Genomic DNA, 27,858 nt, shown 5'->3' with positions numbered 1-27,858 from the left:
TTCTATGCTGATGTAGCGCAGGTTGCAAATCGCATCCAACCTGTACTAAGTAGCACCCTAACGGCATCGAAAGCTTGATCTGAACAAAAGACTATTCATAAGGCCTAAGTCCTTAAACTATTCGTAGCAATATTGTTTCATCTCACACAAGTTGACAGCTCCTCAAATGTTTTGCTCTGGTGAATTCGCTCAGCCACCTATTTGGCTGGAGGAAATAGCAACGTCAGACAAAAACCAGGAAAAGTGGAAAGGTACCGTGAAAAAATGTTGGACGCTGTTGTGCTGCGTGGAGCCTCGCATGTTTTGCTGCAAGGCTGTTCGAAAATGTCACAGGGACCGTGTAAATAGGTTGTTGTTGTAGGCTGCTATATCCTCCTACCTGGTGCAGGTGCACTTGTCACCTTCAAAAAGTCCTTTTTAAAGCAGAGTCCTCTGGAGAAGCTTAAGATAGGCACTAAAGCAACATTTTAACCTCGACTATTTTGGGCAAACTGCTGTAGAAACGTGGGGAATGGTGTTTGCTTCGTGTGTATGCACTGGTAAAAAACAAGCAAGCAAAAAGTGAATGACTCGTGCTATTTGAGGAATGGTATGCAGCCTAGGAGCTGAAGACTGATGTAACACTAGAAAAGAGAGCTAAAGGTCTCCGATATCTTAGTGTGGAATAAAGAAATCAATAGGACACACAAAGGCTGAGAGGGATCCTGAATTGGGGAAGAACTGCCTCCAGGTAAAATTTGTAGGGTGGCAGCGTGTGTTCGCGTGCCGTGTAGAAATGGAAGGACCATCTGTGTTTTAGACGGGAAAAAAAAGAATTGAAAGTTAGAAACTGAAAGTGAGCTGCCTTATCTTTAATAAAAGAAAAAAATACATTTATTTCAGCGGAGGAGTCTCTTGGAAAGAATGTGTTGTGCAAACCGAGTTTCCAAGGAGGCTGTAGACAAAACAGACTTTGGGGCTTGATATGCGAAGTGGCTCGTCTTCTGCTGCAGTTATCGGGGTGCGTGCGTGGTATCGATACACCGAGGGGAAGGTTCACACACATCTTGGGAAAACCTCTCTGTGAGTGTTTAGAAAGCGTGGTGTTTGGCCTTGTGAGGCACAGTGTGTTGTAAATAAGATGATCTTGTGCTTCAGCTGTCTTGTGGAGTTCTCCATCTGGCCTTTATATGGGATGGATCTCTGAGAGGTGTGGGAACGTCCCAGTTCGGAACTACTGAACTGATTTTTTTGGCTATTTGCTGAGGACCTTCCTGGGTACGTGCCCTTTGAGCCTTTGTTCTACCCATTCTTCCCACATGGATACACGGCACTTTAAATTTTATATTGTTTCCTGACTTAGCAGGTGACTTGCTGAGATGAATCCTGCTCATCCGCAGCAACTGAGCACTGTGGTTCCATTATAGGATTAAATCTTTAATTCAGGAGTCATTAGCCTCATCCTCTTTGACCACTAAGTACCAAAATAAGTATTTTCCATTGTACATTGTGTTACCTTCTACAAGATCCAACTTGACTTCTAAGGCATGTTGGCATTTAATCATAATAAAAAAAGGGGTAGATCCCTTACCTGAATATTTAGATAAGGACTTTTTTTTTTGTCTGTGTAGTGTCTGCCTGCTGATTACTCACTTTAAAATGCAAAACATCGGCGTTTGGGAACAATTGTCTGCGATGATTCTGGATTCCTTTCCATGATAATATTTTCCCTGTTCCTTGCTAACTAACATACTTGCGTGCCTATTCCTGCCTTCGCTGATCTTATATAAAAAGCTATCAGTTCTTTTCCTATTCTTGCCTGCCAAAAAGTCTTAAGCTAAATTAGTTGATGAAAATGTCTCTATTCTACTGTTGCTGAGTCAGAAGTGTTTATTTAAAGATGATGAATTTAGTAATCATCAGACCGTGCTTAAATCATCAGGAACGCTAATTATAGATAGGCTAGCCTATATTTCTGAAATACTTAATGACTCGAAGCCCAAATCCTTCCATCTTAAGTTAATAAATGAATCAATTTCAGCTGGAAATGGGTGAGAATATTCAGAAAGATTAAAGTAGTAATTATCTAGACGAAAACATGAAACTTGTATCCCACGATAGAGGGTGGGGGGGAAGCTGAGTGAGATGCTCTCTTCTGTTCTTAAGCGTAAGAAAAGAATGAAACTTTGAGATTTTTTTTCCTGGAAACATAATTTTAAATATCTTGTGTTGGTGGTTTCCTCGTATTAATGTATTTTGAATGTTTTTACAGCTTTGTCTTTCCAACTTTTCTGTCTATTTTTTTAATTCTGGTGTTTTCTGTAGGCATTTTTATTAGCTAATCTATAAGGATTATAATATAAGGATTATATCATTTATAAGGATTATAGCTATTTATATATATAAACATATATGTTTATATCTATCTATTTATATATCTATTTGAGAGTCAGCCCGTCTAGTTTACACAAAATACACTTTATTTCCAGTAACTAAACTGCTGTCTGTAGTGGTGGTATCCACAGGTAACTTAACTCTGAGATGAAGCTCTTTCAGAGGAGAATGACGCCTTCAGTTCTTCTAGCTGCAGTACATGAGACAGTTTTGGGGGTAAAACCTCTGAAATTTTGATCATTTAACTTTTGTCTCTTGCACACGGTGAGGAAATACCCAGATTGTTGTCTGTGTATGCCAGATATCTGGAAGCTCAATTTTCTTGGTGATTGTGCAATGTAATGATGATGTAATGGACTCATATATTGATGCAAAGCAGGACTTGATTGTCCTGCCGAATAAAGAATCCTCTTTGTTTTCAGAGATCATTTTTGGTTTTTCAGAAAAGCCCGGTTTTGTTTCGTGGGTTTCCTTTAAAAGTGATGGAAACCTGGATACTTCCTCCAAGGAATATATAAAGAAAGAAAGGAAAAATGAAAATATTTTATTGCATCTGACTAACCTAGGTGCAGACTGTCCAGTTAATTGTGCCTGGTGTGCTCTCAGAAAGTGGTCACCAATTCTAGGGAGGAGTCCCCATTTAATTAGAGTTGACTGAAAAATGATTCAGTACAGCTTTCTAACATGGGAACATTTGAACTAAATGGACCTTTAGATGTTAAACTATGTAGTGATAAAATGAATAAAGAGCGGGCAGGTACAATTACTCAAATTATTGCTTGTGTCTATGTTCAAGGTGTTTATGGAAGGTTTCAGATCAAATTTTAAGTTGAAAGAAGGCTTGCTTGTACTAGTACAGCCTAGATTTAAGTGTACTTTACATTTGAAAGGTAAATGTCAAACAAAACTGCATGTTTTACTGTAAATAAATTGGATTTTTATGGGCAGAGATAATTCTTTAATTGGTTCTATGACTTAATGTTTTTTTTTCCAGTAGCTGCAGGATTACAATAGCTTCAGGAGAAATGGTATAGATAGCGTTAGGGATTTAAAATAAAAGCTAAAGTTGTAAAAGTTGGTATTTCCCACAAATGCTCTGGGAAATTGTGTGCTTTTAATGAAGATGGATTCAGTGTGCCAGTCACGTTGATGAAAAGCAGGCATCACTGTGTCCGATGTTATGTGCACTGCTACTCTTTGTACCCTACCAAGCCATCCCCTCCAAACGTGGTTTTAATTCAGTTTACACACAAAGGTAAGGCTGCTTTGTGGTGATTCTGGCCCCAAAGAGCTTTGGGAAAAGAAATTGTGACGGGTGCCTGCCCTGAAAAAGAAGGGGTTAATCAGAGGTTTTCAAATCCTTCCCAAGCCTCAAGTGTCAAATATACCTGGTATCAGAAAAATTGTGTATGTGCCTTCTGTTTTAATGTCTGGGGGGGATTTTGGTCATGATGGGGGGGAAAAACCCAGCTCCCAGCACCTGTTATCTCAGTCTCTTCAGTGAGTTCCTGTTGTGTCAAGTGACTTTTTTTTTTCCTCAGTGACCTGAATCTCTCAAAACTTTGTTACAACACGGGATTGTCACCTCATTAAACTTTTGTGTGGCTTTGGAGCCGGGACAGTTCGTGTTTGAGAACAAATGAGTCTGAGCATCACAAGAATGTTTTGTGCCTGTGTCGAGTCCCAGTTCATAACTGCCAAGTTTAGGCAACTGCTTATCTTTGGGCTATTCTTAACCTCTGCAAACATGTATTGCAAACATTTCTAGCATGTCTTTAACCTTGCTGTTAGAGTTCAGTCTGGAGTACAATTTCTGGCATTAAAAAAAAAATCCTTCCATCATAACTTTTCTGACCATCAGGTTACCGAAACTGTGGAAACATCAAGAAGCTGTGGAAACATCAATCTTCTCTAACTCACAGAAACTATGGAAAAAGACTTCAGTTAAGCACGTGGTTACTGTTGTCTGTAAGTGCAGGCAAGAGTATTTGGCATTCAAACAGTAACTGGATCTTAATGTACTTCAAAAATATTCAGTTGCTGTTTCTTAACGTAGGCAATTGGAGAATAATGATAAATGGGATGATACGAGGCTATAAATTAGCTGGGGATTTGTCTTGTACTCTTAATGTAGCATCTATCCTGCATCCTTCTGTGCGTTGTCTTTATAGGTATTAGTAATCATTGATCCATATATCTCTTAATTTTCAGTGTTTGTTCTGCTTTTCTGCTTTATTTTCCTTTCAGGTTCCAGAAGTGACTGTAGAAAGCAGTACCTTCTGAGTTAAATATGTAAATACTCTGAGCACCTTCATTAAATACCCATCTTCGCACTCGAACAAACTGTTAATGGTGGCTGAATTCAGGCAGCCTTAATCTGAACATTTGGACTGAAGCAGTGGTTCATCTAGTTGCAGAATATGAACAAAGTGGTCCCAAATTATGTAGTTGTTGGACTTTGTGCAAGTCTTGTGATGGTAAAATGGCTGCTTTTACAACTGTATGAAATTCATGCGGAGTTATGGGCAGTCTTTGAACGTAAAGTTAAGACCAAAGCAATCTTATCTGTGCCCGCCTTGTTTTTCTTAGTCTTACCTACAGTTACCTGCTAATCAGACTTTTTTTTTTTTTTAATGGATTCTATTTAGTCTTAAGTCTACAGCAGTCTTTAGAGCATTAAAGTTTTGGTTCAGTTTCTTGGGGTTGCTTTTTTTGATAAGATCTCTTGCCAGTTTGAACATAGCCTTCTTTTAATGCTGCCTGCACCCCAGAAACTGTTTGTGCCGGTTGTTCCTATGTATCTAATTGAACCTTATTAACATGATGGTGATAATGGTGATATATTGTCTTCAGTTCTTGGGGTTTCTGGGTGGTTCGGAGCTGGAACGTGGTTGGATTTACAAATGGAAGGCACCTGAGCAGGGCGTCACCTGGGACCGTACAGCACAGCCAAGTACCTTCTGTGTGATGGATGTGTTTGGTGCTCCTTTCACTGTCATCTTTCACTTCGATTTTTGTCTGCAGTTCAGGTTCAATTTGTACCCATCTGAAAAGGTTTCATGGGCTGAGCTTCTTATTCTCTTCAGCTGTTGCCTTATGTGCCCTCACCCGTGGAAGAACGAGGGAATGTGGCTTTCCTCCTTAAAAAACAACCAGGAAGGGAGAAGAGTTGTTTGTGCTTTTGTTTTTCGGGCTAGCCTGAGCTTCAGCTGGTATAAGGAACTGTGTGCCACATACTGAAGGCTACTGCTGTTGGAGAGCTGCGGTTGTGGCTTGGCTTCCAACCAGGGGTGTAGAAGCCAAATAGGTGATGTAATTTTTAAAATATAACTTAATATAAGGTATGTTGTGAGGAGTTGTCTGCTGTACTCCTGGAACTGTTTTTCATGGGCCATACAGCCTCCTGCTTCTCATATCCTGGAGTTAGAATGTTTTGGGAACCAGTTGCAAGTTCATCTAATGTTTTATTTTGTGAAGTCTGCACCATTCTTCTGTTGAGTGCTCTTGAGCCTTGTGGTGGTCTTGCTGGGGCAGTAGTGAGTTTTGAGTTTTGAATTTTAAGTTTTGTCTCTTCTTGCTGAATTGATTCAGAAGGCCATGAGCAACCTGATGTCATTTTGAAGTTAACCCTCACTTGAGCAGTAGGTTGGTCTAGACAGAGAACCTTTCCAAGCTTATTTTTTGTTATGCTTTGGTTGGTAGTACCAGACTGCTGTGTGCTACCTTGTACTTGGCTTAGTGGTTTCTGAGGCCTACATTTCAGCTAATTTCCGTGATTGTCTTTTAAATTGGTCTGCCACGTCATTACTTGCTCCCATGCCTTGAAGGTATAAACTTCAGTTATAAACTTCAGTTCTCTGATGTGTCAAGCCTCCAGCAAAAGGCATTTATTTGGTCAATTAAGAATATTTGTACTTCAGTATTCCTGTTTCCCGTGGCCCATGTGTTCCTGTGTATCCCAGTTGAGGTCTTTTTTCAGAGTGTTCTTGTAATTTCATCCAAAGTAGATGGTAGCAGAGAACTCAGCTACTTGAATAATTGGGGAAGCTAAGGCAATTCATTGAAATAATTGAATAAAGTAGTGATTTAACAATTAAAATTAGAAATAGTCTTGACCAGAAAACTCGTGGAGTCTACGTGCAGTATTGGAACTACAATAGTAGACAAAACTGTAGCGTGGCACAATAACAAAAGATTTGACACTCTTGTATCAAATTCTGACAGTTAATTACTAAATTTAGAAGTGTAGATTTTATAAAATGCCTGTTTTCCATTGAGTTCACAGTCTTGTGGGCAGTACTTTCTGCAGAACATGTGCATGTAGAGGCGAGACAGCTTAGAAGGGGGTGCAGGAGCCCCAGCAGGTCATGGTTTGATCTTTTTGTGTATTGTTACCTCTGTGATGTCCTCAGTCACTTGGATTTTGTGAATCGGATTCCTGAGCGTATGGATCTCCAGAAGGGAGCGGAGTGATTGAGCTCGAGGTGATCCCAGATCATCTTTAATGATGCTGCCTTGTCTTACGAGCTGTCACGCTGCTGGGCTGAGTAAACCAACAATAGTTGCCATTACTGCTTGACCTGGCAATGTGTGTGTTCTGCCTCTTCGGAGGGAAGGCCAGCTTCCCAACAAAGCAGTGCTGACATCACTTTTGCACAAGTGATGCTTTTGGCAGTTGAAGAGCAAGTCTTTGCCATGTTGGCTGATGCTCTATTAAAACAAACAAATGGGGGAGAATAAAAAAAGAGGGGGGTAGACCAATACCCGCAAGCATTTTGGTGTTTGTAAAGGGAGAACACTGAATAGATACCAGCATGGTGAAAATGATTGCATGTTGGAGTGCTTCTTTAAAAGAAATACTGTTGTTTTTTGTAAGGAAATCTTTTTTTAAGAAAGAAAATCTGTCTGTAAAAGTGCATTCTGGTATTTTAGCAGTAAACGCTCTCGGAAATGAAGACTCGCTAAAATCTGGCTGTTCTGACATACCAGCCCTGTGTGTGGACGTACCTGTGCTTGTATTTTCTCAAGCTGGGTTCAGCTCAGAGTTGCTCCGTCCCTGGGAATAGTGGCAGGAATTCAGGATCCTGATGCATGACATCTTGCAGCCTTAATGTTTGCTCAGAGGTAACTGCCAGCGAACAAATTCAGATTTGCTGGGGGGGGTGGGAGCACAGTGACCCTTTGGCATCCTCTGTTAAAACAAGGAGTTGTTATTTTTGTGGTATCTTGTGAATCTGGCTCAAAGGTAAGGGTCATTTCTCACTGAAGCTGCAACACCGTGGGCATGTGCTTTGTTGTGGGTAAGCTGATGACCTCCTAGCAGTGGAAAGTAATACATTTGGAGGAGGTTAGTTAATGTAAGGGTTACTTTAGTCTAGAAAGGACATTAGTTTTAAATGTTGTCACTTCAGTGTTTTGAAAGGGGAGAACGAGGTGTCTTGTACTCAGTTATGCCTCCATAAAATGAAATGCTCCTTTTTCCTTTTATCAGCACCAGTATCTTGCTTTCTTGCGTGTCACGGATCAGAGGACCGAGGGAAGAAAGCGTTTCGTTACCTTTGCTCAACTCACCCAAGAAAAACTTTGTGAGCTCCCAGCCCGTTTCTTACCATTCTCCTTGTGCCTCTGTGCAAGTCAGCCCCTAAGGCTCAAAGCTGCTGTGCCTTCCTGCCCTTAAAGCTAGAGGGACGTTTGTGGGGGCTCCTCCTTAAACATTTACTCCAAAAGCCACCACATTTCTGCTCCCTGAGCTCTTTCACAGCCCTGAGAGCGTAGGAAAGCGTACCTGAGCCCTGCAGCCACCCACACCCCATTTCTCAGCGCCTTCCTGAGAGGGGCAGAGTGTGAGGGAGGCACCACTATGGGCACCCAAACACTCCTCAGGTTTTCTCCTGCCACTTTTCCACTGGGATATTCTGTGTGTGTGTGGTTTTTCCCTCAGCTACCAAGCCAGCTTCAGTGGGCTGTATGAGGCGGCACCGAGGGGCTGGTGGCAGCACCAGGGGCCGGGCACAGCGAGCTCTGAGGTGACCAGAAACACCTCAGGGGGTCGCCCCTCGCCTCGCCCATCCCCTTACTTTCCGCTAAGGCGTATTTATAAATATATAAAATCTATATCTCAATATGTATTTGTGTGCCTCCCACCTGGCGGGGGCTGGCCGCGGAGGGGCGCCAGGCACCAGGCGAGGCCGGTCCCGGAGCGCTCCCTGGCGGCCCCGGCTCCCCCGGCCGCGGCCGCCAGGTGGCGGGGTTGGGCCGCGGAGCTGAGGCGGAAAATAAACCCAAACCCAAAGCAGCTTTATCAACCTCCTGAGCCAGCGATTCCGGCTTTGCGCTTAAATGATGTGTTTTAATAGTAACAGGATGAAGACCGAGGAGCATCTGAGTGCCAGGACGGTGTCTGTCAGCAGTTAGCCGTGCCTGCGTGCCCTGAGGGTGGCAGCGGGGAGGGACGTGCCCCTGTCACCTGCAGGGATTCAGGGTCCAGCATGGGGCATCTGGTGGCATCCAGCTCGGGATGCCGGAGCCTTCAGGTGGCTTTACACCTGGGCTTCTATCCAGGGACCCGGAGGAAGTAGCTAATGGCATTAACGCTGCTTTTTCTCCACACCAGATCTGTCCGTTTTGCTTGTGTGTATGACAGCGATTCATTCGCCTTTCCGTGCAATGATTCCTCAGAGCCCAGCTTCAGGACTTCCAGTTTTAAATTTCATTTACACTTAGCTTTTAACCTTGAAGTCACTCAGAGCTAGGCCCCCATTGAGAAGTCACCGCTGGGAGGAGTGGATGTCCCTCTGCAAGCCCAGGAGGGAAGCAGAAAGAGGTAGCTAAGAGAAAGGCAGAAAAAGCTTCAATAACATCAGGACTGGGTCATTTTTAGCCAAGGCTGTGCTATCAGTAACATAGCATATTTCAGCAGAATTCTCTTAGGTATGCTGCTCTTAATTAGGCAGTCCTAATTATTGTTGCAGTTGAATAATGCTCCCAAGTTATGTGATGCTTGGGGGAAAAATAGGTAAATTGTGTTATCTCTACTTACACCTTTCTGTCTTGTTCGAGTTCCCAGCTGGAAACAAGGAGCCTTTGCTGCCCTAGCGTGACTGTAGGCATTAATTGCACCCTGGAAGGAGGCCTTCAGGGGCAGGCTTGGTGTGGCCAGCACTGAGCTGTGCTGCAGCGAGGCTGGGGACTTTCTGGTTGCATAAGCCCTGTGCATTGCTGATTCCCAGTTTTGTGCACTGCATGCTGTGGGGAAGCATAAAAATATGCGTGTTACCTCCTCGGTTTGCCTCAAACACTACGCATGTGGTCAAAGGGTAGTTTATTTTCAAAGCTCGAGTTATTTTGTGTCTGCTGGTATCAGTGACAATTTTGTCTTGCTATGCGATCAAGCTGATGCAGAGGTAAAGAATAAAAATAAAGTTGGTTTTTATATATTTAGAGGAGCGCATAGCAAAACTTAGATTTTTTTTCATGCTTTTTGTATGGCGATACATAATTTTGTAGGCAGCTGAGCTATTACATAATATGGGCCTTGAAGGAGAAAAGCAGCAACCTGAGCGGTAAATGCAGGGAGGCTCAAGTCAGCACGAGCAGTCACACTTAAAAAAAAAAAAAAAAAAAAAGTGAGGATGTGTTTGGTGGAATAGTGTTTAATTCCAGTAAAAGCTCTCCTGAACATATGAGCAGCAACTTGAGACTGAAAGCTCTCTGATTTCCTCTTAATTCAGGTTGTCAGGGAAATAATTGAGACAAGTGATGGAACAGAATGAAGACTGCAAGGTTCCAGATTCTTCAAGTAGCTTTTGCTCTGCAATGTAGCAAAGGTCCAGATCTTTAAAAATCAGAATCTTTCCATTGCACTAATTCCTGTTGCCTTTAAAAAAAAAAATAAAATAAAAAAATGTGAGCACTTTTTGGAACTGCTGAGACAGCTGCTGAGCTGAGCATAAAAGATCAGAACCTAAATTGGTTTTAGGGTTAGTCTGCAATTTAGGATAACAAGTAATGACTTTTCTTTTTACCTGTTACCTGTGGCTTTTTTAAAGGTACCAGACAGATCAAAACCAAAATATTTTTTCCTGTGTTCTTTATTGACATCAGTAGCTCATTGCCCTCACCCTCAGTTCTTTGTCTTTTGTTTCCCTTATGCTTGTAAGGTGATTGCCGAATGTGTCTTCTGGGGTGGGAAGAACACCTAGAAAATTCAGTACGTTGCAGTCCCCTAAATGAAGGGGGAAAGGGCGGAAAAGGCTGTGGGAAAGTACTGGATGGACTGGAAACCAGGAGAACAAAGCACAGGAGCAGAGAAGCTGTGACTTCTTCCCAGAAAGGGCACCATCTGTAGGTACCTTCTGGAGAGCCGTTAATGGCTTTTGCCTACCCGAGTTCTCACTCAATCCATTGAACTGATTATTTTTTTGGTGGTGTTTTTGTCTGTTAAGATCTTCCCTTTAAGAGTTTGGATTACACTGGACACTGACAAATTTGCTTTATAGGAAGGAAAGATATTCCTAAAAGCTAACTTTGGAGCAGGGAGGTTAATTTCATTGGGCTGCTTCTCTCTCTAGTGGAGAGAGAGGTAGGGACAAAGTGCCTTAGGCTGGGTTCTGCCCTCTAGACAACAAACCTTGCCTATGCTAAGGGAAGCTTTGGGAAATACCTTGACACACAGTACACAGACTTATATCAGTAACATTGCAAGCAGACTTTTTTTTTTTTTTTTTTGTCCCCTTTTAACAACGGGCTTCTCTGGAAGGGTTCCTGTGAATGGACTGAACGGTATCCCAGCTGACAGATCTGACATCTATACTTTGAGTAAAATCGTTGGATAATGTCAGTGCCAATACCTCTTTGTTCCTAGGCACAGATGATTCAGTCACTTGTCAAATAACCCTCAAGTATTCAACAAGCTTCATGTTAATTGTGCTTGCTGTTATGTTTCTCTTTAATATTAGAGCTTTGACTATAACTTTGTTTCTTTTTTTTTTTTTTTTTTCCCATTTTGGCTGTGTTTTTCTGCCTGTTTGCCTGCTTATCTTCTTTGGAATGTGGTTCAACTGTTCTGATAATCTTCTGACACAGGTAAATACCAGGCTGTTGATACCAATATTTACCGAGCATATCCTCTGCCTGGCAGCACGCAGTGAATCTTTAATCAGACTTTGCACACAGCTGCAGGCTGGGACAGGGCAATCCCCCTGCAGTGGCGGGTGTCGTTAGAAGAAGATTAGCTGGGAGAATGTCCTGAATATTTCCTTCCTTATCTGCTTTTCTTTTTCTTCCTGACCCGTCCCCGAATCCTCCTTACACATAGACAGAAAATCATCCATGCTTTCTTTCTGGTGCTAGTGCTTCATGTCTAGTGTGCTCCGGAGGACTTTACCCTGATAGCATGGTTGGTGTGTGTACGTGTGAGGAAGGGGAAGCTAGCCAAGAACGAATAATGTTAATATATTCCCTCTTTCTCCTCCATCAGCCCCTCATTTCTGCCGTCGCTTTTGTATTGTCCACGTGCTATACAGCAGGTAATCATTGGCAGATTACTTTTTCCATCAGGTGCAATGCAAAGGAGAAGGCAGGGCTGTGTGGGCAGGATGAAGTAGGAGAACTTCTCGCAGCAATTCATCAGAGCCCGTTGCGAAATACAATAGTGGAATACATTACTGGGGTGAGAGGAGGAGAATGTAATTTAACTTGTCTTGTTAGCTGTGTTTGTGTCTCAGTGAAACACAGAGTCCAGCTTCTGTCAGCCTGTTGACACGAATGCCTGAGCAGATCGCATCCTTGGACTCGGGTCCGTCCGTATGTATGCACCAACAGGGCTCACCACAGATGTTTAATGGGATATTGAACTGCTCGCTGAAGGAGAAAGTAATACACTTCGATTTTGTTTCAGGTGTCTTGGAAACAGGAGCTCTCAGCTCTTATAACTTGATAAATTGATATTCAAAAGCCAAAAGCACAGGCTTACGGAGCGCAGTTAGAACCCATAATCCTTGCCTCTTCGGGTGTTTTTGTTGAGCGTTATGGAGCATTGGCCATTATTAACTCAGAAAGAAATGTGAATATGTCAGTAAGCGAGCTCCAACTCCACTCCAACGCCTGCTCATTCCCTCCCTCCCCGTGGAAGGAAAATGATGCTGCGTTACTTGGAGCTCACACAGAGCCGTTCTCTTGAAAATACCCGAGCTTGCTGTGACTGAATGAGTTGTGATGTTGCAAAGGCAGGTGTGGGCAGGCTTTGTACTTCATTTTACTTCATTTACTTCAATTTACTTTATTTCATTGCCTTGCTGTTTAACTCGCCTCCACCGAAGGGCAGCAGCTGGAGCAGTGGAGCCCAGGGCTGCTGCTGCAGTGCTCCTGGCAGCAGGAATAGCGTGGGGAGAGGGTTTGGAGCATGCTGATGACGTGCAGGCAGCGTGGTCGGAGCTGTGTGAGCTGTTTTGGGGTGAGCTCCCCTAGCACTGCCATGTTCACCCTGCCCTGTGGGGTGAGCTGAGCTTTTCAAAGATCCTGTCTAACACAGCTGTTACGCTTCAGCTACCTTAGTGTTTCTCTAATCCACTGCATTTAAAGCATGAACTAAGGAAAGAGCCACAACAGGCTGGATATTTTTGCTTCTTTATACAGAGAAAAGAGTTGGACGCTTCCATTTTCATTTTCTGCCTTTTCCAAAAGCTGTCATCGTGAGACAGCGGTGTCATGGCACGGGGTGACGAATCGAAGCGCTGGCCTGCCAAGGGAAATTGCAGGGCTTTAGCAACCACTTACCATAGATTTAGTTTCTTAATCCTTCCCTTCCGATGTTTTGCCTTTCCCCGAAAAATCTGGAGTTTCCAGAAATGTTTTCTATTTTTCAGATGTTGTATTAAACGTACCAAAAAATAACATCTGCCATTACCTTTCTTTTGGATATTTTTAGCTCATAATTCCTTTATCCTCTTCACTCCCACATGCAGTTCCTGACCCTGCTGTCTTTAATGCCTTGTTCTCCTTGCTGTTTTCTCTGGCTACTTTTTCTCCCTGTTCTTTCCCTGCTTCCACTTGCCATTTTATTTCTATTTTCTTCTTTCTCTCTCATTGTTATGTCTGTCTTTAGTTCACTGACATGTTTTTTCTAGTCCCCAGGTCTGTAGTTAGGTGGTTTTCTTGTGATTCTGTTACTTAATATTTGATTTCATTATAAACACGTCCTTTCAGCTCTGTCTCGTTAATAACAGTGTATGTAAAAATAATCTCTCATCCTCTGAGATACAGTAATACCCTTTCAAACCTTTACGCATTTAGCTTCCCAGAATAACCTCCAGAGCTCTTACTTACCCGATTTGAGCAATTCCTTTCAAGAAAAGGATTGATAATTGCTGGCTACGGAGCCAAAGTCACAATCTCAGGTTTAAAAGAGGGGCGTTTTGGTACATCTGGACTTTCTTCAGTTCTGTGCTCCGTACTGATAAGGGAAGAAATAAATACACAGGCAGAAGGTGTTGGAAGAAAATGCTTTGTCAGAAGCAACTCATTTCAGAACAGCTTGCTGTTGTTACGTAGCCAGATGAGAACATTGAAGGTTGTGGCTTTTAGTCCTTGTGAAACAAACAGTGCTGAATGCGCTCCATTTCCAAAAATACCCAAATAAATACAGGGTAAGAGCTGCGTAAGAATTAAATGTAAAAATAAGAAACTACGGGATTAGTGCTGTCTCCTGATGCCTGCTGAAATAACAAACGCTTAGGGGTAGGGTATTGGTGACACAAACTATCGGGGCTTAGTCATGGGGGGGAAAAAACTTGCTGTATGTCAGTGGCTCCAAATGGCAAGGTATTGGCTTTGCTGCCTGGGGTGTTGTGTTGTTGCTGCTGTTGTCCTGTGAAATCTCTTTATAGGGGACCTTGTAGGTACCTTCATGCAAATCAATGTGTTTTAGGGAGGTTTGTAGTCACCACGGGAGTTATTTGTGGGAAGGGTTGCTGTGTAAAACACGTGTTGGGTGCAGCTCCCCTTCCAGCAGCAAGCTGCTGATGGTTCTCCTCCTGTGAAAATGTTGGGCAAAAAAAAAGCTTTTAATTATCAATCCTTTTTCTTACTGATTTTAAAAGCTTTATTAGGAGTTCCTGGTATTGAGGAAAACTTGTTACAGGTTACTGCTAGCCCACACCTCACGATGTACCTTGGTTTGGGCAGGATGCTGACTTGTTTAGCTGTCCTTTGAAGGTTTTGGGTATTGAGATACAACCGCTGCTCCCTTGGGGAGCTGCCCTTGTGAACAGAAAGGTTTGTGTCCTGCTTAGTGCCCTATTTGTCTGTGGAAATTGATTTACCCTTGACCTTGAGGCTCTGTTTCATGGGTTGTACGACTGGCAACTTCATCCTGCTCTGAAGTCTTTTTAAGAACCAAATGTACGGGAGTGCTGGGGGCGGATGCCTTCCCCTCCAGTCTAGCTGGTACCCATGAACCCTTCCTTGTTTGTTTTGTGTTCACGGGAAATAAATTGACAACCCCTTGCAGCAAAAAGTGCTGAGCCGCTGTTGCTGTGCTGTGTCAGTCCGCCTTAATCAGGCTCCTTCTTAATCACATTCTGCTCGTTTGGATTTCACAGGTGCTAGAGCAAAGGAAGGGAACGGTGCTTTTTAGAAGAGGATAGCATAGCATGGCTAGGGGAAAGACATCTCACCTGGAGATGCTGAAGAGAGATGAGGCTCGTCTTCCTGGACACCCCTAGTTTTACTCCTCTCCGCAGTACAAAAAGCCATAAATCAGTCACACTGACACATTTCCACTCCAAATGCACTTGGAGGCCTTTTCTTCTGGTCTGTGATGCAATGCTGGGAGCTCAGTGGTTTCCCTTTAGCAGTAGATAAAGCGTTCACTCGCATTGCTCACTGTGGTCCTTGGAGCAGACTGGCTCCTGGCTCTTGCAGCTGCCATGTCATGCTTGTGGCGTCTTCCAAATCTCTGTAAATAAGAAATCCCTCCTGGATCTGCTCCAGAGACTCAAATTCATCTCTCTTTAGCAGCCAGGGCGGTTGGTGCTTCAAAACTGCCTCGCCAGAATTAACTAGCCAGAGTTTTACAAGGTCTCAGCTATGTGATGTGAGTCATTTCTTTAAAAGAAACCAACTGAACCAGCTGTTAGAAGAAAATTCTCTCAAGAGTTAAGCATTAAAGGATCTCTTCTTGTGCAGGAGCTCCCTAAGCTGCAGGCTGACAGGTAGGAGGATGCCACAGGAGTGTTAAACTTGCCTGCCTGCCTTTTTTAGGTTGTCCTGAAGCCCACTTCCTGGGCTAGCTGGGTATTTCTGATGAAATTATAAAGCAAAATAGAACAGCAGGTTAATGATGTGCAATTGTAATGCTCGTTTTTCACTGAAAAGCTTAAAGCTCGCCTTCTGTATTGCTTGGTGGTAATTGAGAAGGATTTCAAACAGTATTCCAAAGATGCACAGCTGTGATGTTGATAGCTAAAGATGCTTTTTTTTTTAGTTGCTTCATGGTGAGCTGAAATAAGCTGCAACTAGAGAAGAAAAACTTAGAACATCAGCCTAAAATACGAAGACTGCAAAGATCCAGCCGTGTCTTCTGCTGCCGTAGTATTTGGGATGAGGCACTTCCCAGGCCTGGCATCTGCACACTTGTCTTTCACTCCAGTGCTTTGGCTTTCATTACAGTGTCTGTGTACAGCTTCTGGTAGTTTTTTTTTCCGCCTCTTCTTGTCGGTTTCACTTCCTTTGATATTTCAGCACGCATTGCTTCACTGCTGAGTTCTAATGAATATTTTCTGAGATCGGGTTTGTTTTCGTGTGCTGCCGTCTCTGCTGAGCAGCCTTGCGAAACGCTCCTTGCCAAGTGCACCATAAAGATTGATCAAGGTGTGTGCGTGCTGGTGGGAACGAAGCATAAAAAATACATAAGTTACGATGCAAGGGGTGCCTGGAGCATCTCCCCTAACAGTAAGCACTGTGGATTTGTATAAATTTAGTGGGTTTTAACTTACAAAGTTGTAGTCTTTGGAGGTTGTTGTTGTATCAGTGTCTTAAATCAGTCTTAGATCTGTTCTAGTAATTTTAACGCTGAAATATATGAAGGATTGCAGACATGTGAGTTTGAAACTCATGGGGTTTTTTATATCTGTCATCTAAAGATTGGCTTGCCTCTTATTTTTTGCTTTTTTTCCCCTGTGTTAAAAGCTGAGATTATTCAAGCCGTCTCCGAAGTCCTCCCCAGCCCGTGGAAAGCAAACCTGCCAAGCGTTTACTCCGCGGAGGTAGGGCAGCTCCCCCGGCGGGCCGTGACGTGCTCGGGAGCTGAACTTCATTCAGACTGACACACGCGGTAAATGTTCTTGGCTGGGCGCCAGGTTAATTCACTTAGCTTGAATCTAAGCTGGTACATTTCTGCGTTGTTTCTTTTTTTTATTTTCTTTTTAAAAACAAAGCTGTTGAGGAGTACAGCAAGTTGAACATCTCGCAGTGCTCTCCCCCTTTCCCCTTTGGGGGCATCCCAGCTATCGGGGTGTGTGTGGGGGAAGTGAGGTACCCTGATGCGATGATGCATTAAATCTTTTTTTTTTTTTTTTTTTTGTTTGTTTGTTTCATTGAATGCTAAAACTTATCTATATCTGACATCCTAGTGTACCCACGGTGATAATTCATCTGTGCGCAATCTGTCACTTTACATAACAGCCAGAATGGTTCAGGACAAAGGAAGGAAAGCAGAGCTCGGTGCTGAGTTCTCGAATGTGACAGCAGCAGAAAGCAGATCCTTGTACTTCAGGCTTTTTTCTTTTTTTTTTTTTTTTTTCAGTTGCAGCTAGAGGCTATTTTTCAAAGCATTAAAAATGTTCCATCACTTGGTTCATCCAGCTGACTTACAATTTCGCTGTGGCTTCTATTACCTGCAAGTTGTTGACCTACACATAACTGAGCAATATTTTTAATTACTTGGACGCCTTGTAACCAGAACAGGCGCATTTGTGGGCACGCTTGCGAGAAAAATCGCGCGGTTATCGGCATACCTGGCCCTGAAGTGGTTGTGTTTTAAAATTTAATTTGGTCTCAGCCTAGTAACTGACACAGCAAATCCTTCGCTGTTTTTCTTGAAGGTGGCAAATTGAACTGATAAAAACTCCTCTGGGGCACAAACACCCCAAATAACAAGGTGATGCATTGCAGCTATGAATATGCGCTTTTGGGTCAGTGGTATGGAAACAGCTCTACGTATAATAGCTGGAGAATTAGCTTTAAATAAAGCCTGTGAGTGTTAAAGCCTGCTTTTACTGCGAATTTGCTGCCAGAACTGGGGCTGAGGCATGAGGAAAGGCGCAGTGTTACCAGAGATGGGAGCTTCTCCTTGTGCGTCCAGCAGCAGACTTGCTTCTCTGCCAGACAGAGCAGCTGAATGTATCCAGTAGTCCTGCATCGTACGTGCATATATATAAATATATTCACCTTTCTTTGTCAGACTGGCTTTGTCATGGCTTCTTCAATAATCAGAGCAAATTACAAGGATTTTGGCATTTTGGCAAGCTTGTGAGGAGGAGGAGGATGGAAAACTTTTTTTTTTACAGTATCTTTTAATTTGTGTGTGGGCGTGAGTTGATAGTACATATGGTTATTTATCTTTCAGAAATTATATTTAGTGCTTAAAGATTGGTCTCTGAAAAATTGATTTATTTTTTCCCCCACTTAATCTAACGTTTAATCATCCTTCTGACTACAAAGGAATCCCAGATTTGAGTCAGAGCAGTGCTGGAGCTGTGCTGCTGTAGGTGAGATGTGCACGCTTACTGGACCTTGTTGTCAGCTGCCTCAATGGAGCTCCTATACAGCGATCATCGTGGAATAGGAAGGGAGGAAGCAGAGACTGTCCAAGTAAAAGGTTAACGTCAGCTTTTGTCCTTTCCCATGCCAACAGGCTCGTGTATTTGTTGGTTCAAGCACCCTGCAGGACATCTGTGACGGCTGCATGCACAGCAGCTAAGGAGGAAGGCTGTCTCCGTGCTGATGTCAGTGGTGCAGCTTTAGAGAGGGGAGCACAGGCAGCACAGATGGCAAAAAGGGTGTTAAAGAGGTTTGTGGGAAGGACAGCTTAAAATCTGAAGCCATTGGGTGTTGGCTCAGCCAAGCCCAACCACCACTGCTGGCAATCCTACGGTCAGCTGTGGAGTGTACAGGATGCCAAGGGGGCTGTAGGGCAAGTGATAAGGTGGTGATACCAGCAGGATACAAGCCTAAATTATCTGAACTCCCTCTTGGCTCTGGGACTGGGCAGCTATTCCCCCCCTGCCCGAAATTGTGTTATTTCTGTCCGCCTGCTTCCTTTCTGACTCCTAGCCAAAGTACTCCCCTCATGTGATGCTCGACTTGTCAGCTCAGACAGTTGGGGTTGGTTTTCTGCTGCCCTGTGCCTTCCCTGCTTTTCTTTCTGATATAGTTTTTGTGTTTGTGAGGAGGAATAGAGGAATAGACAGCATTCAGGGGAACTTTGAATTGATACAGGGCTCAGGAGGAGAGATGAGTTATCTTAACCCGGCCTAAAGGGGAAGGCTCAGATGAATCAATCACATCTGTAACTTGCCACCAGTCCTTGTGGTGATAGCAGGCAGGGGCAGGATTTGCCTGCGTAAATTTTGGGGGGCTAACCCATTGGTTCTGTGTCTAATTACAGCTGTCATTAAGTGCTGGGACTGATTGGAGTAGTACAACTCAGCAGGCCGTGAGCACAATTAGCTACCTGTTAGCAGCGATCCCCTGCTTCACAAAAAGCGGGGGCAGTCCGAATTAGAGGAGCCGGCGCTGCCGAAAGCAGATGCGTTTGCTTGAGATGTGAAAACCTAATCGTGAAGATGGTAATCTCTCTTGAAGCTTTATGTAACACAAAGCCACGTGATCCCGAGATCCGCGGTGTCGTCACCGTTTGCCCTTCTTGTTTTTGTTGATCGCCACCAACCACCACTAAACTCCGCAAACTTTGAATAGGAGTGAGGGATAATCTTTAACGGGCAGGGCTTTGTGGTTCCTGAAAGTGCTGCGGAGCTCGGGGCTGCCAGGGATTGCAGGGTATTTCTTCAGGCTCTATCTGGGGGAACTGATCAGCAGGTACTACACAGATACATCAATGAAAGTGACGTTTCTCCAGAAGCGGGGCTCTGACGGGGTGACCATGAAAGTGTTCTTCTTGGAACTGGAGCAGCACCTAAAGAAGAGGTATTTAGAAAGTTGAAATCTTTCGATGCTTGCTTCACTTGTCTCTCTGTGTTGTTGTTATAAGGATTTCTTAAACTATTTTGTTTGAGCAAGTGCTTAAATGCTTCTCCTAAACCCAAGTACTTGGCACTTGTTAAAACCATTTCAGGCTGTTTCAAGCTACGAGTATAATTCCAGTTGAGAGCACTGTGTCACGCAGAGTGGTTTACTCATTCAACAAAAGTCTACGTGTCTTGAAAAGTCTTCACTGCAATATTTAAAATAATCCCTATTATAAAACATTTTCCATTCATGTTTTCTTTCCTCAAAAACACATCACTGCAGTCATTCGGAAACTTAGGTGAGGTACTGCTAAACCAAAAATGAGAATTTGAACGTGGTTTGAATCAGGTTATCAGCCAACATTGTGTGTGTTCAGGTGTGTTTCAGAAATAAGATGTAGCATCTCCCACCTCGACGCACTCAAAGCGCAGTTGTTCAGCCTTGCTGAATGCTTGGAAAGGGGATGAAATACAACTAGGTCTTCTGCGAGTTGCATTTATTAACCTAATTTCTCACACAAACAGGGAAATGTGCAATGCACGCTTCACTTTGATCTGTTTCCCCTAGTGTGTAGAAGAAATACCCTGTAATTTGGTGAATGGGAAGAATTATTTTACCGAGCTGATTTAAAGTATGTGATAGAGGGGGGAAATGCCCTACTTTGGATGCTGCTTAGTTATCGGTCTGTGCACAGGAGACAAATAGGCTGCTGGGGGAGGAAGCACGGGGCATGTTCCTCATAGCTTCGAGTCTCTGAACTGGTGCTTTTGTTACACCACACCCTTAAAACAAAAACTACACAGCATAGTAGTGAAAACGTGCGATGGAGCCGAGGTGTGTGATGTTCCTCTGCCAGCTTCTGGCGTTGTCACGGTGTTTTGCTGTCACTCACTGTACTGCTACACGGCAGCGTGATGCGGCAGCTCTGCTCAGAGACACGATTTGCATGTTAGCTGTATTCTGAGAGTTCGGGTGCTCTCTGCTGCGCGTTTTCGGCAGGCTGCTTCCTGTTTGCTTCTCGTTTGTTTGTGTTTCCTTCGGTGTCTCTTGCAGAGATGCTGGTTTTGCTCTGGCTGCTGTTCTCTAAATTAAGATTGAATGACTGTCGCGTCACCAGGGGTTACAAGTGAAGGAGAAACTGAACTACTTTTGCAGCCTATACTGCATATGGTTATATTTCCCTTCCCAAACTGACCCTACTGAACACATAGGCCAAGTCCAAAGAAGACACGGTGTCTTTGGAGGGCGAGTGAAGCTGTGTGCAGCCTTCTGTAGGAAAGAAGGATGAATCCCAGGTCAGATGTCTCATTTCAGACTTTCAGGATACTAACACAGTTGTTCATCCCCTCTCACTGCCTCACATGCAGTCCTTGGTCAATGGCAGTTTACAGGGGGCTGAGAAGGGTTTTTACTTTGAATAGAGTTAAATATTTTACACTTCTTCATTGTAAGCTTAGCTGCCAGAATCCCCATCAAGGCTGGATGGGACTTTGAGCAACCTGATGTAGTGGGAGGTGTCCCTGCCCATGGCAGGGGGGAGGGAACTGGGTGGTCTTTAAGGCCCCTTCCAACCCAAACCATTTGTGATTAAACAAATGAAGTCCAACGTTTAGTTTCTAGGCACTTGAGCTCTTCCACAGTGCTTTGGAAAAGTGACCCCAAATTCCTCCATGCTCCTGGGAAGCTGGAAATAGGGACAATATGGGTGTGCGTGAGCTCCTGCTTCCTTTGTAGTCAAGACTGCAGGTAGGCAGTTGTGTCCACTCGGGATCTGGAGCATGTCAATGCCTCTCCATCCTGGTACTGAAAGAACAGGGCTGGGGTGTCCTCTACTTCTTCTTGAAACGTGGTTGGAAATGGAGATGACCTGGGTATGGGAAAGGGGAAGGAAAAAAAAAAGCCAGAAGATCTGGACTCAGATACCTTCAGCTTGGTTGAAGTGGAGCTTAACGAAGGGCATTCGGTCACTCTGGTGCTGGGCCATCTGATGATACCAAGGGGTGGAAAGCCCATCCTGTATTTGTGGGCTAGTCTTTCCTGCTATTTTTAAAAGGTAGGTTTTAATTCATCATTAACATACTAAACAGATGTGCTCTGATAAGTGAAATAAAGAAAGAAATGACAGCACCCAGCATTTTCTCCTTTAGAGGTAACTGCTCCTCCACTTAAACAGGTCCCAGTCCTTTCAAGGGTTGCTTTGGGTACAGTAACACCTCAGCCCATCAGCACAAGTAAATTCCTCCGATATCTGAACCAATTCAGTGGTGGTTTTCTGCCTGCTTTGGTTTATCAGCAGCCAGCGTGATAATGCTCAGCGCTACAGAAACGGGGCTGAGGAGCAGCATTGGGCAACCTGACCGAAGGCAGGGGCCCGGCTCAGCAGCACCACCTGTGACTCAAACCTTCACATACCGCTGTTTTTGGTTATAATGATTAACCTGACTGATGGCACCTCCTCCTGCCCAGGGCCTCCAGCAGCCGGGAAGAGCCGGAGGAATTCCCCTGCTCTGTACCGGGTCAGGGCAGGCGATGACTGCGTGATGGCAGGCTGCCCGTGGGTGTTTCTGCAAGAGGTCACCTGTCCCTTGCCTGCTGGGGCACTGCCACCCTGCTTCCCTGGCTTCCCAGAGGAGGGACTTCGAGCCCAGGGTGGCTGCAGACCCTTTTTCCTTCCCAAATGGGTTGTGGGGTGGCAGCTCGGCGCAGCTGCTGCTGGGCACCTGGGCTAACACCTCGCCTGGGAATGAGGAAATGTCCCTGGGAGCTGTTTGGGGCTCCCGTGCGTTCCTAAACGGGTTACTCATCTCACGTGCTGCTGCTAGAATCGCTCGGGGTTGGGGTTTGTGGGGTTTTTGTCTTCAGCTGTAGAGGCTCCAGGTGTCAACTTGGTGACAGCGGTTTCTGGAGGATTAGCTAAGAGTTCTCAAGAAGTGTCGTGTTCCTGGTGCAGCCCGTAAGTGACTTCAGGCCTTGCTCTGTACGGAAGGCTCTTGGAACAGCTCATGAAACGTATTTTAGGCAGATATCCACCAGGAAACCACCATTGGTCTGAGGGAATGGGCTGGCCCGCTTCATAACCAGGGCACCATTCATAAACTCGGCGAGCTCCCCATCGAGGTGATTACCCTTGTGTGGAGCAGCTCTGAAATACCGTGCTGTAATCCCTGCGGGCCGTGCGTGAGAAGATTAAGGTAAGGGGACATCTTCTGCTGGCAGCAGCTGGCTCAAGGGTGGCTAAATGAGGGCTTCACAGAAAGCCCTACAGGAACCCTAAAGCTCCTTTGGAGTGGTAGCAGGGTGCTGGGGAGGGCTGGACCCTGCTCCAAGGAGAACAAGGTCTTTTGGCTTCTTTTTTTTTTCTTTCTTTAAATGACGTGGAGCTCTGCCAGCCACTTGCAGGCTCTGGCCTGGAAGGTGCTCCGGGGATGTGCTCAAAATGTGCTGAGCTTGCACGTCTGCGCTGGCTGCTCTCTGGTTTGCAGTGTGGCAGGGCTACGGGAAATAAAAGCTGTGCTCAAGTAGGTAGCGCATCCTCCAGAGCCTTGAGGCAACGTCAGATCAGATCGAAATACCTCTTCAGCTGTCTTCAGGTAATTTTGAGTAGTTTTCAAGAACACCTCTGTTCGTAGTCTTTACACCAAGCATCACATCTGCGTGGCTTTATTATGATTTCTTCCCTGAGCAAGGCAAGTTTCAATGTATTTCCCATGGAAGTGCTCTGTGGGGTGCCTTGCGTGGTGGTTGGTAAGGCAGGGAGGCTTTGGGATGCCCTGCAGCGTGCAGTAACCCTGCTGAATCGGGTCACGTTGCAGGAGAAGCTGTAAGTGCCCCTAAAACCAGCTCTGGCCCCAAGAAGGTGTAAGGCACACACCTGTGAGCTGGGCCTCCTGCTGTGATAGGCGTCTGTCTGAAATACAGGTGTGCTTTCAGGGGTTGAATTGAAAAGGAAAAGCACTAGTTGGTGAGAAGTACACGCCTGCTGCTATGCTGAATAATTTCTCGTGTGGTTAAATTATTAACTCAGACATTTTTTTTTTAATTTGATGATGAAATCCCATTGCTGTGCTGTGCGGGGTGTGTGTGTGTGCCACCGTCCCGACGTCAGCCCTATGGGGTAGGGGTGCTCGGGCTTCCCAAATGCTTGCCGTGTCGGCGTGCCAAACAACGTCCCATCCTCGCTGTGTTTCTTTTGTGATGCTAGGTGTGACTCGAGATGCTCCAGTGACTCTCATTCTTCCCTTCTTCGGTTAATTTTGGAGTAGATGCTTGAAAAATCCCCTCTCGCGCAGTCAGGAGAACGAGTGGGATTAAATTTTAACGTAAGTGGCTTTTACTCTGAGGTGTTCTCCTCGGCTTTGAGGAGAGCACAGCACATGAAAGCTGCGCGTAAGAGCAGGGAGCTGAATGCTCATTTTATGAGTTAAATCTAGGATGATTTAAGCAATTTCACAGAAAGGAAAAATGGATTTTGGCTCCGTGCTTGGGGTGGTGAGACTTAAAACGGTGACATTTTGTCGCTTTTCCACGTAGGCTGTTTTATGGCACTAAATGTTTTTCTCCCCTGCTATCCCGGGGATAGCAACAGCGCACAAAGCAAGGTTGTGTGCAATTTTTTGAGGGTGTGTGTGTGAAATACAAACCAATTCCTGGGTCTCATTTAAGACTTTGAGGGCACTGACACATTTGGTGGATCTCTTCCTGCTCAGTCTTTGGTTATGAGCAGTTTACGGGACACGATACGAGGAGGATTTTTTTAATTAAGGCAAATATTTTATGCTTTGTCATTTTAAGCTTGGATTATGCTATCTGGGAAGCCTCTGATTCCCGGACTTGAAAACGTGCAAGTCCTTAAATTTAGGTGGTGCAGCATCTGGATGCCATTTCGGGCTTTGAGCTATGATCAACCTTGCTTGACTCCCAGAGGGGACTCGGAAACCCAACCCCACGGATGTGCGTGGAGCAGGGGCCTTCATCCCGACCGCATCGCCAGGTAGTCAGCTAGGGATGATCTGAGGGAAAAAATGTCCCAAACATCACAACTGGTTAAAGATGGCTCGGATTTCCCTGTGGAGAGCTCGCTGACTGGTAAGAGGCGATCCTCTCTGTGCGTCCTAATACCCAGGTACTCGATGCAGACCTCATCTTCTGTTGGCATTAAAACTTGGTGTCCTTAAACAAAGATCAGAATTACAGGTTTAAGGCTGGAGATTGTGTTTTTAACTTACATTTCTGTCTTTTGAAATCAATAACCCTTCAGCCCTTGGTTTCAGCTGCAGCCGGAGTTGTTTCTTCAGCTTGTTAGGTCTGAGCAGTTTCACAGAAGTTTGATGCTGGGAAAATAGCTGTTGGTACCTGTAGGGTTCCTCTAGGATACCTCTAGCTTTGAGTTGGGGGCCCGGCCCAAAGATGAGATTGATTTCAGCTCGGGGAGATGCTTGTGCAGGGCATCCCGGGCTGGCACCTGAAGGAAGCCCACCTTGGCGAGGTGCTTGATAGATAAAGAGTTTTTTTTTTTTTTTTTTTTTTTTTTTTTAACAAGCACACAGAAGCAGGCTCGCGTGGAGACAAAAGGATTCTGTGCTGCAGCTTACCTCATTATGTGCTTAAGCTGAGAAGCACTTCAAAGAGGAGTGCTTAGCGGGATTAAATTGAGACAAGAGGAAATTATTTAATGGGAGAAGCGGCGTTTCAGATCTCCAACACCACCAAAGCTCGCTCAAAAGTTGCCGGCTCTGGTGTGCGTTTTGGTGTAAGCATCTCCTGTATTTCTGCACGCTGCTTGCTTGGCCCTATAGCACCTGGCTCGGTGACACCGCAGTCATCCTCCTGAGCCCCTCCTGGAGCTTTATTTTATAGGGTGGGCAGAGCAGAGCGTGCACATCAACGCGCAGCCCTACAGCTTTCTGGTGAATCACAACCCGGGCTCATGGGTGGCTAAAAACAAGCGGAGGAATTCACCAAAAGCCCACGCTGAAGTTGGTGGTGGAATAGGGTTAAGGACCCGAGCGGGGATCGGACTCGGGATCCTGTCTGTTACTCGTGGGTATTTATTACTGCCGGGTGTGTGGGGTGTGGGGGGCGAGGTGGGGACCTGGAGTGTGGTGTGTGTGTGGTGGTTTCCCTGCTGGTGCCTTTTCGGGTGAAGCAGGGAGCTGAGAAGGACGCGGCCGCTCTCCTTAGCCCTAAGGGGCTTCTCCCCTGCCCCAGACACGTGTGGGGCCGGGCGGGCTCCGTGCTCCGCGCTGCGTTTTGGGGCGGATTTAGGGTGGATTTGGGATGGATTTGGGGTCCCCCCGCCTATACACACACGCACACAGCCAGGGGGCCGGCAGGTGGCGGTGTCGGCGAGGCAACGGGGCCGGGCTCCTGCCCGCCAGCCGCTTCCCCGCGTTTTTAAGTTGCTTTTGCTGAATTGCACCATTTCCTACCGAAATTTTTTAATAGGGAGGGGGCAGCTTTGATTGGGGGGGGGGGGGGTCCCAAGACCCCCCCACACCCCTTTAGGTCTCATTTTAAAGCGATGAAGGATGGGCAGGGTCCGTGCCCCCCCTCCCTGTGCCCACCAATTTGGGGTATGCGGGGGGGGGGGGTGCTCAGAGCGGGGAGGGGAGGGGGCTGGGGGGAGAGGGAGGGGGGGGGGGCTCCCTTAATGAGATGCAGGAGGGGGCGTGGCCTGGCGGCGGCGCAGCCAATCAGCGGCGGCGGCGGCGCATAAAAGCTGGGGGGGGCCGGGATGGCCGGGTTTTGTGCGGCGCGGCCCCGCAGCTCGCCCCGCGGCTCGCCCGGCGCCGGCCAGCCCCGGCCCCCCCCCCCGGTAGCCCCCAGCTCCTCGCCCCTTCGTGTCCCCTTCGCCCCCTTCATCATCCCCGTGGGCTCTGTCGCGGGGAGCGCTCCCGGCCGCGCTCGCATGAGCGCCCGATGTTGTAGAGCGGTGGCGATGGATCTCGGGGTCTATCAGCTGCGGCATTTCTCCATCTCCTTCCTCTCGTCCCTGCTGGGCACCGACAGCTCCTCCCTGAGGCTCGACAGTAGGTAAAGAGAGACAGAGGGGGGATTTATTTTGGGGTGAGGGGTAAAAGGGGGGCGGCACGACCCCCGGAGCCGCATCCTTTGTCCGCGCACAGCCGCACCGCTGCCCGCCTGCCCCGATCGGGATCGGGATCAGGATTAGGATCGGGATCAGGAACTGGATCGGGATTGGGATTAGGACCGGGACAGGGGACAGGGAGCAGGGAGCGGGGCCGCCGCCCCCAGCCCAGCGCCGTCCCCCCGCCGTGCCCGGGGGGGGCAGCCCGGGGGCGGCCGCCCCGCTCGCAGCGCTGCAGCCCCAGCATCCCGCCGGGGCTCGGGAGGGATCCGGCCGCCCCTAAGCCCTCCGGTCCTTATTTTGATTTTTATGGTGTTTTTTTTTCTTTTTTTTTTTCCTCCTTTTTCTCGCAGCTCCTCTGGTGCAAGCGTGGTAGCGATCGACAACAAGATCGAGCAAGCGATGGTACGTACGGCGCCGGGAGGCTTGCGGGGCCGGGCAGGGGACCCCTTAGCTTTTGGGGTTTTGTGTTTTTAGGGTCTTGTGTTTTAGGGTTTCATGGTTTTGGGGTTCTGTGTTTTGGGGTCTCGTGTCCAGGGTCTGGGGCTGGGGGCTTTGCCCATCAGGGTTCACCACGGGGCTGTTTCTCACCACAGGCTGGGTGCCGGTGCATTGGGGCAGCACGCAGCATTTTGCCCTATTCCCATTTTTCCCCCTGCTTTCTAATTCATTTTTTAATCGATTTCGTTGCTTTCCTCGGCGCATCCCGCGCCCTACAAACAAGCACAGCCCCTCGTAGGCGGCCGGGGCAGCCCGGGGGGGCTGGGGCCCGGCAGTTCCCGGCGTGGGGGTCCCGTCCCGTGCCGTGCCGTGCCCGGTGCCCGCCGCCCGCTCCCTTTGTTGGCGGAGCGGTGCCGGAGCCGGAGCCGCGGCTCTCCCGGGAGGGCTCTGCCGGCCGGCTGTTGCTAGGCAAAGTGCGAGCCTTTAACAACCGGCTATAAATAACTCGGCCGCTCATTGGCCGCACCGCGCCCTGACGTCACCCGCGGCCGCGGCCGGCCGGCGGCAGGGGAGGGAAATGCGGCAACCTGCGCCCAGAACTGGCTGCAGCCGGCGCGGCGGGGGGCGTGGCCTCACGGGAGGGGGCGTGGCTTAGGGGAGGGGGCGTGGCTTGCGGCGCGCCACCCGGCGCACGTGTTTGGCCGTGCCCT

At 46.4% G+C, this 27,858-nt stretch overlaps 1 protein-coding gene across 5 annotated transcripts in view; it reads left to right on the top strand.

Moving 5' to 3' along the window:
• TSC22D1 (TSC22 domain family member 1) overlaps positions 1-27,858 on the top strand; it is a 78,052-nt gene that overhangs the window by 48,685 nt on the left and 1,509 nt on the right. For 2 of the 5 annotated variants that reach the window (XM_027472117.3, XM_072032541.1), the window contains one exon: positions 27,061-27,112. In XM_027472117.3, the coding sequence (XP_027327918.3) occupies positions 27,061-27,112 (52 nt within the window). Of the gene's footprint in view, positions 1-19,519; positions 19,579-26,373; positions 26,653-27,060; positions 27,113-27,858 lie in introns of those variants that run through there. The other 3 variants (XM_038173224.2, XM_038173223.2, XM_038173227.2) reach the window with 3 other exon arrangements.

The sequence above is a fragment of the Anas platyrhynchos genome, chromosome 1 (genome assembly GCF_047663525.1).
Source record: "Anas platyrhynchos isolate ZD024472 breed Pekin duck chromosome 1, IASCAAS_PekinDuck_T2T, whole genome shotgun sequence".
In the NCBI taxonomy this organism is placed as follows: Eukaryota; Metazoa; Chordata; class Aves; order Anseriformes; family Anatidae; genus Anas; species Anas platyrhynchos.
Note: the sequence above shows the minus strand (reverse complement) of the source record. Positions and strands in the feature narration are given on the sequence as shown.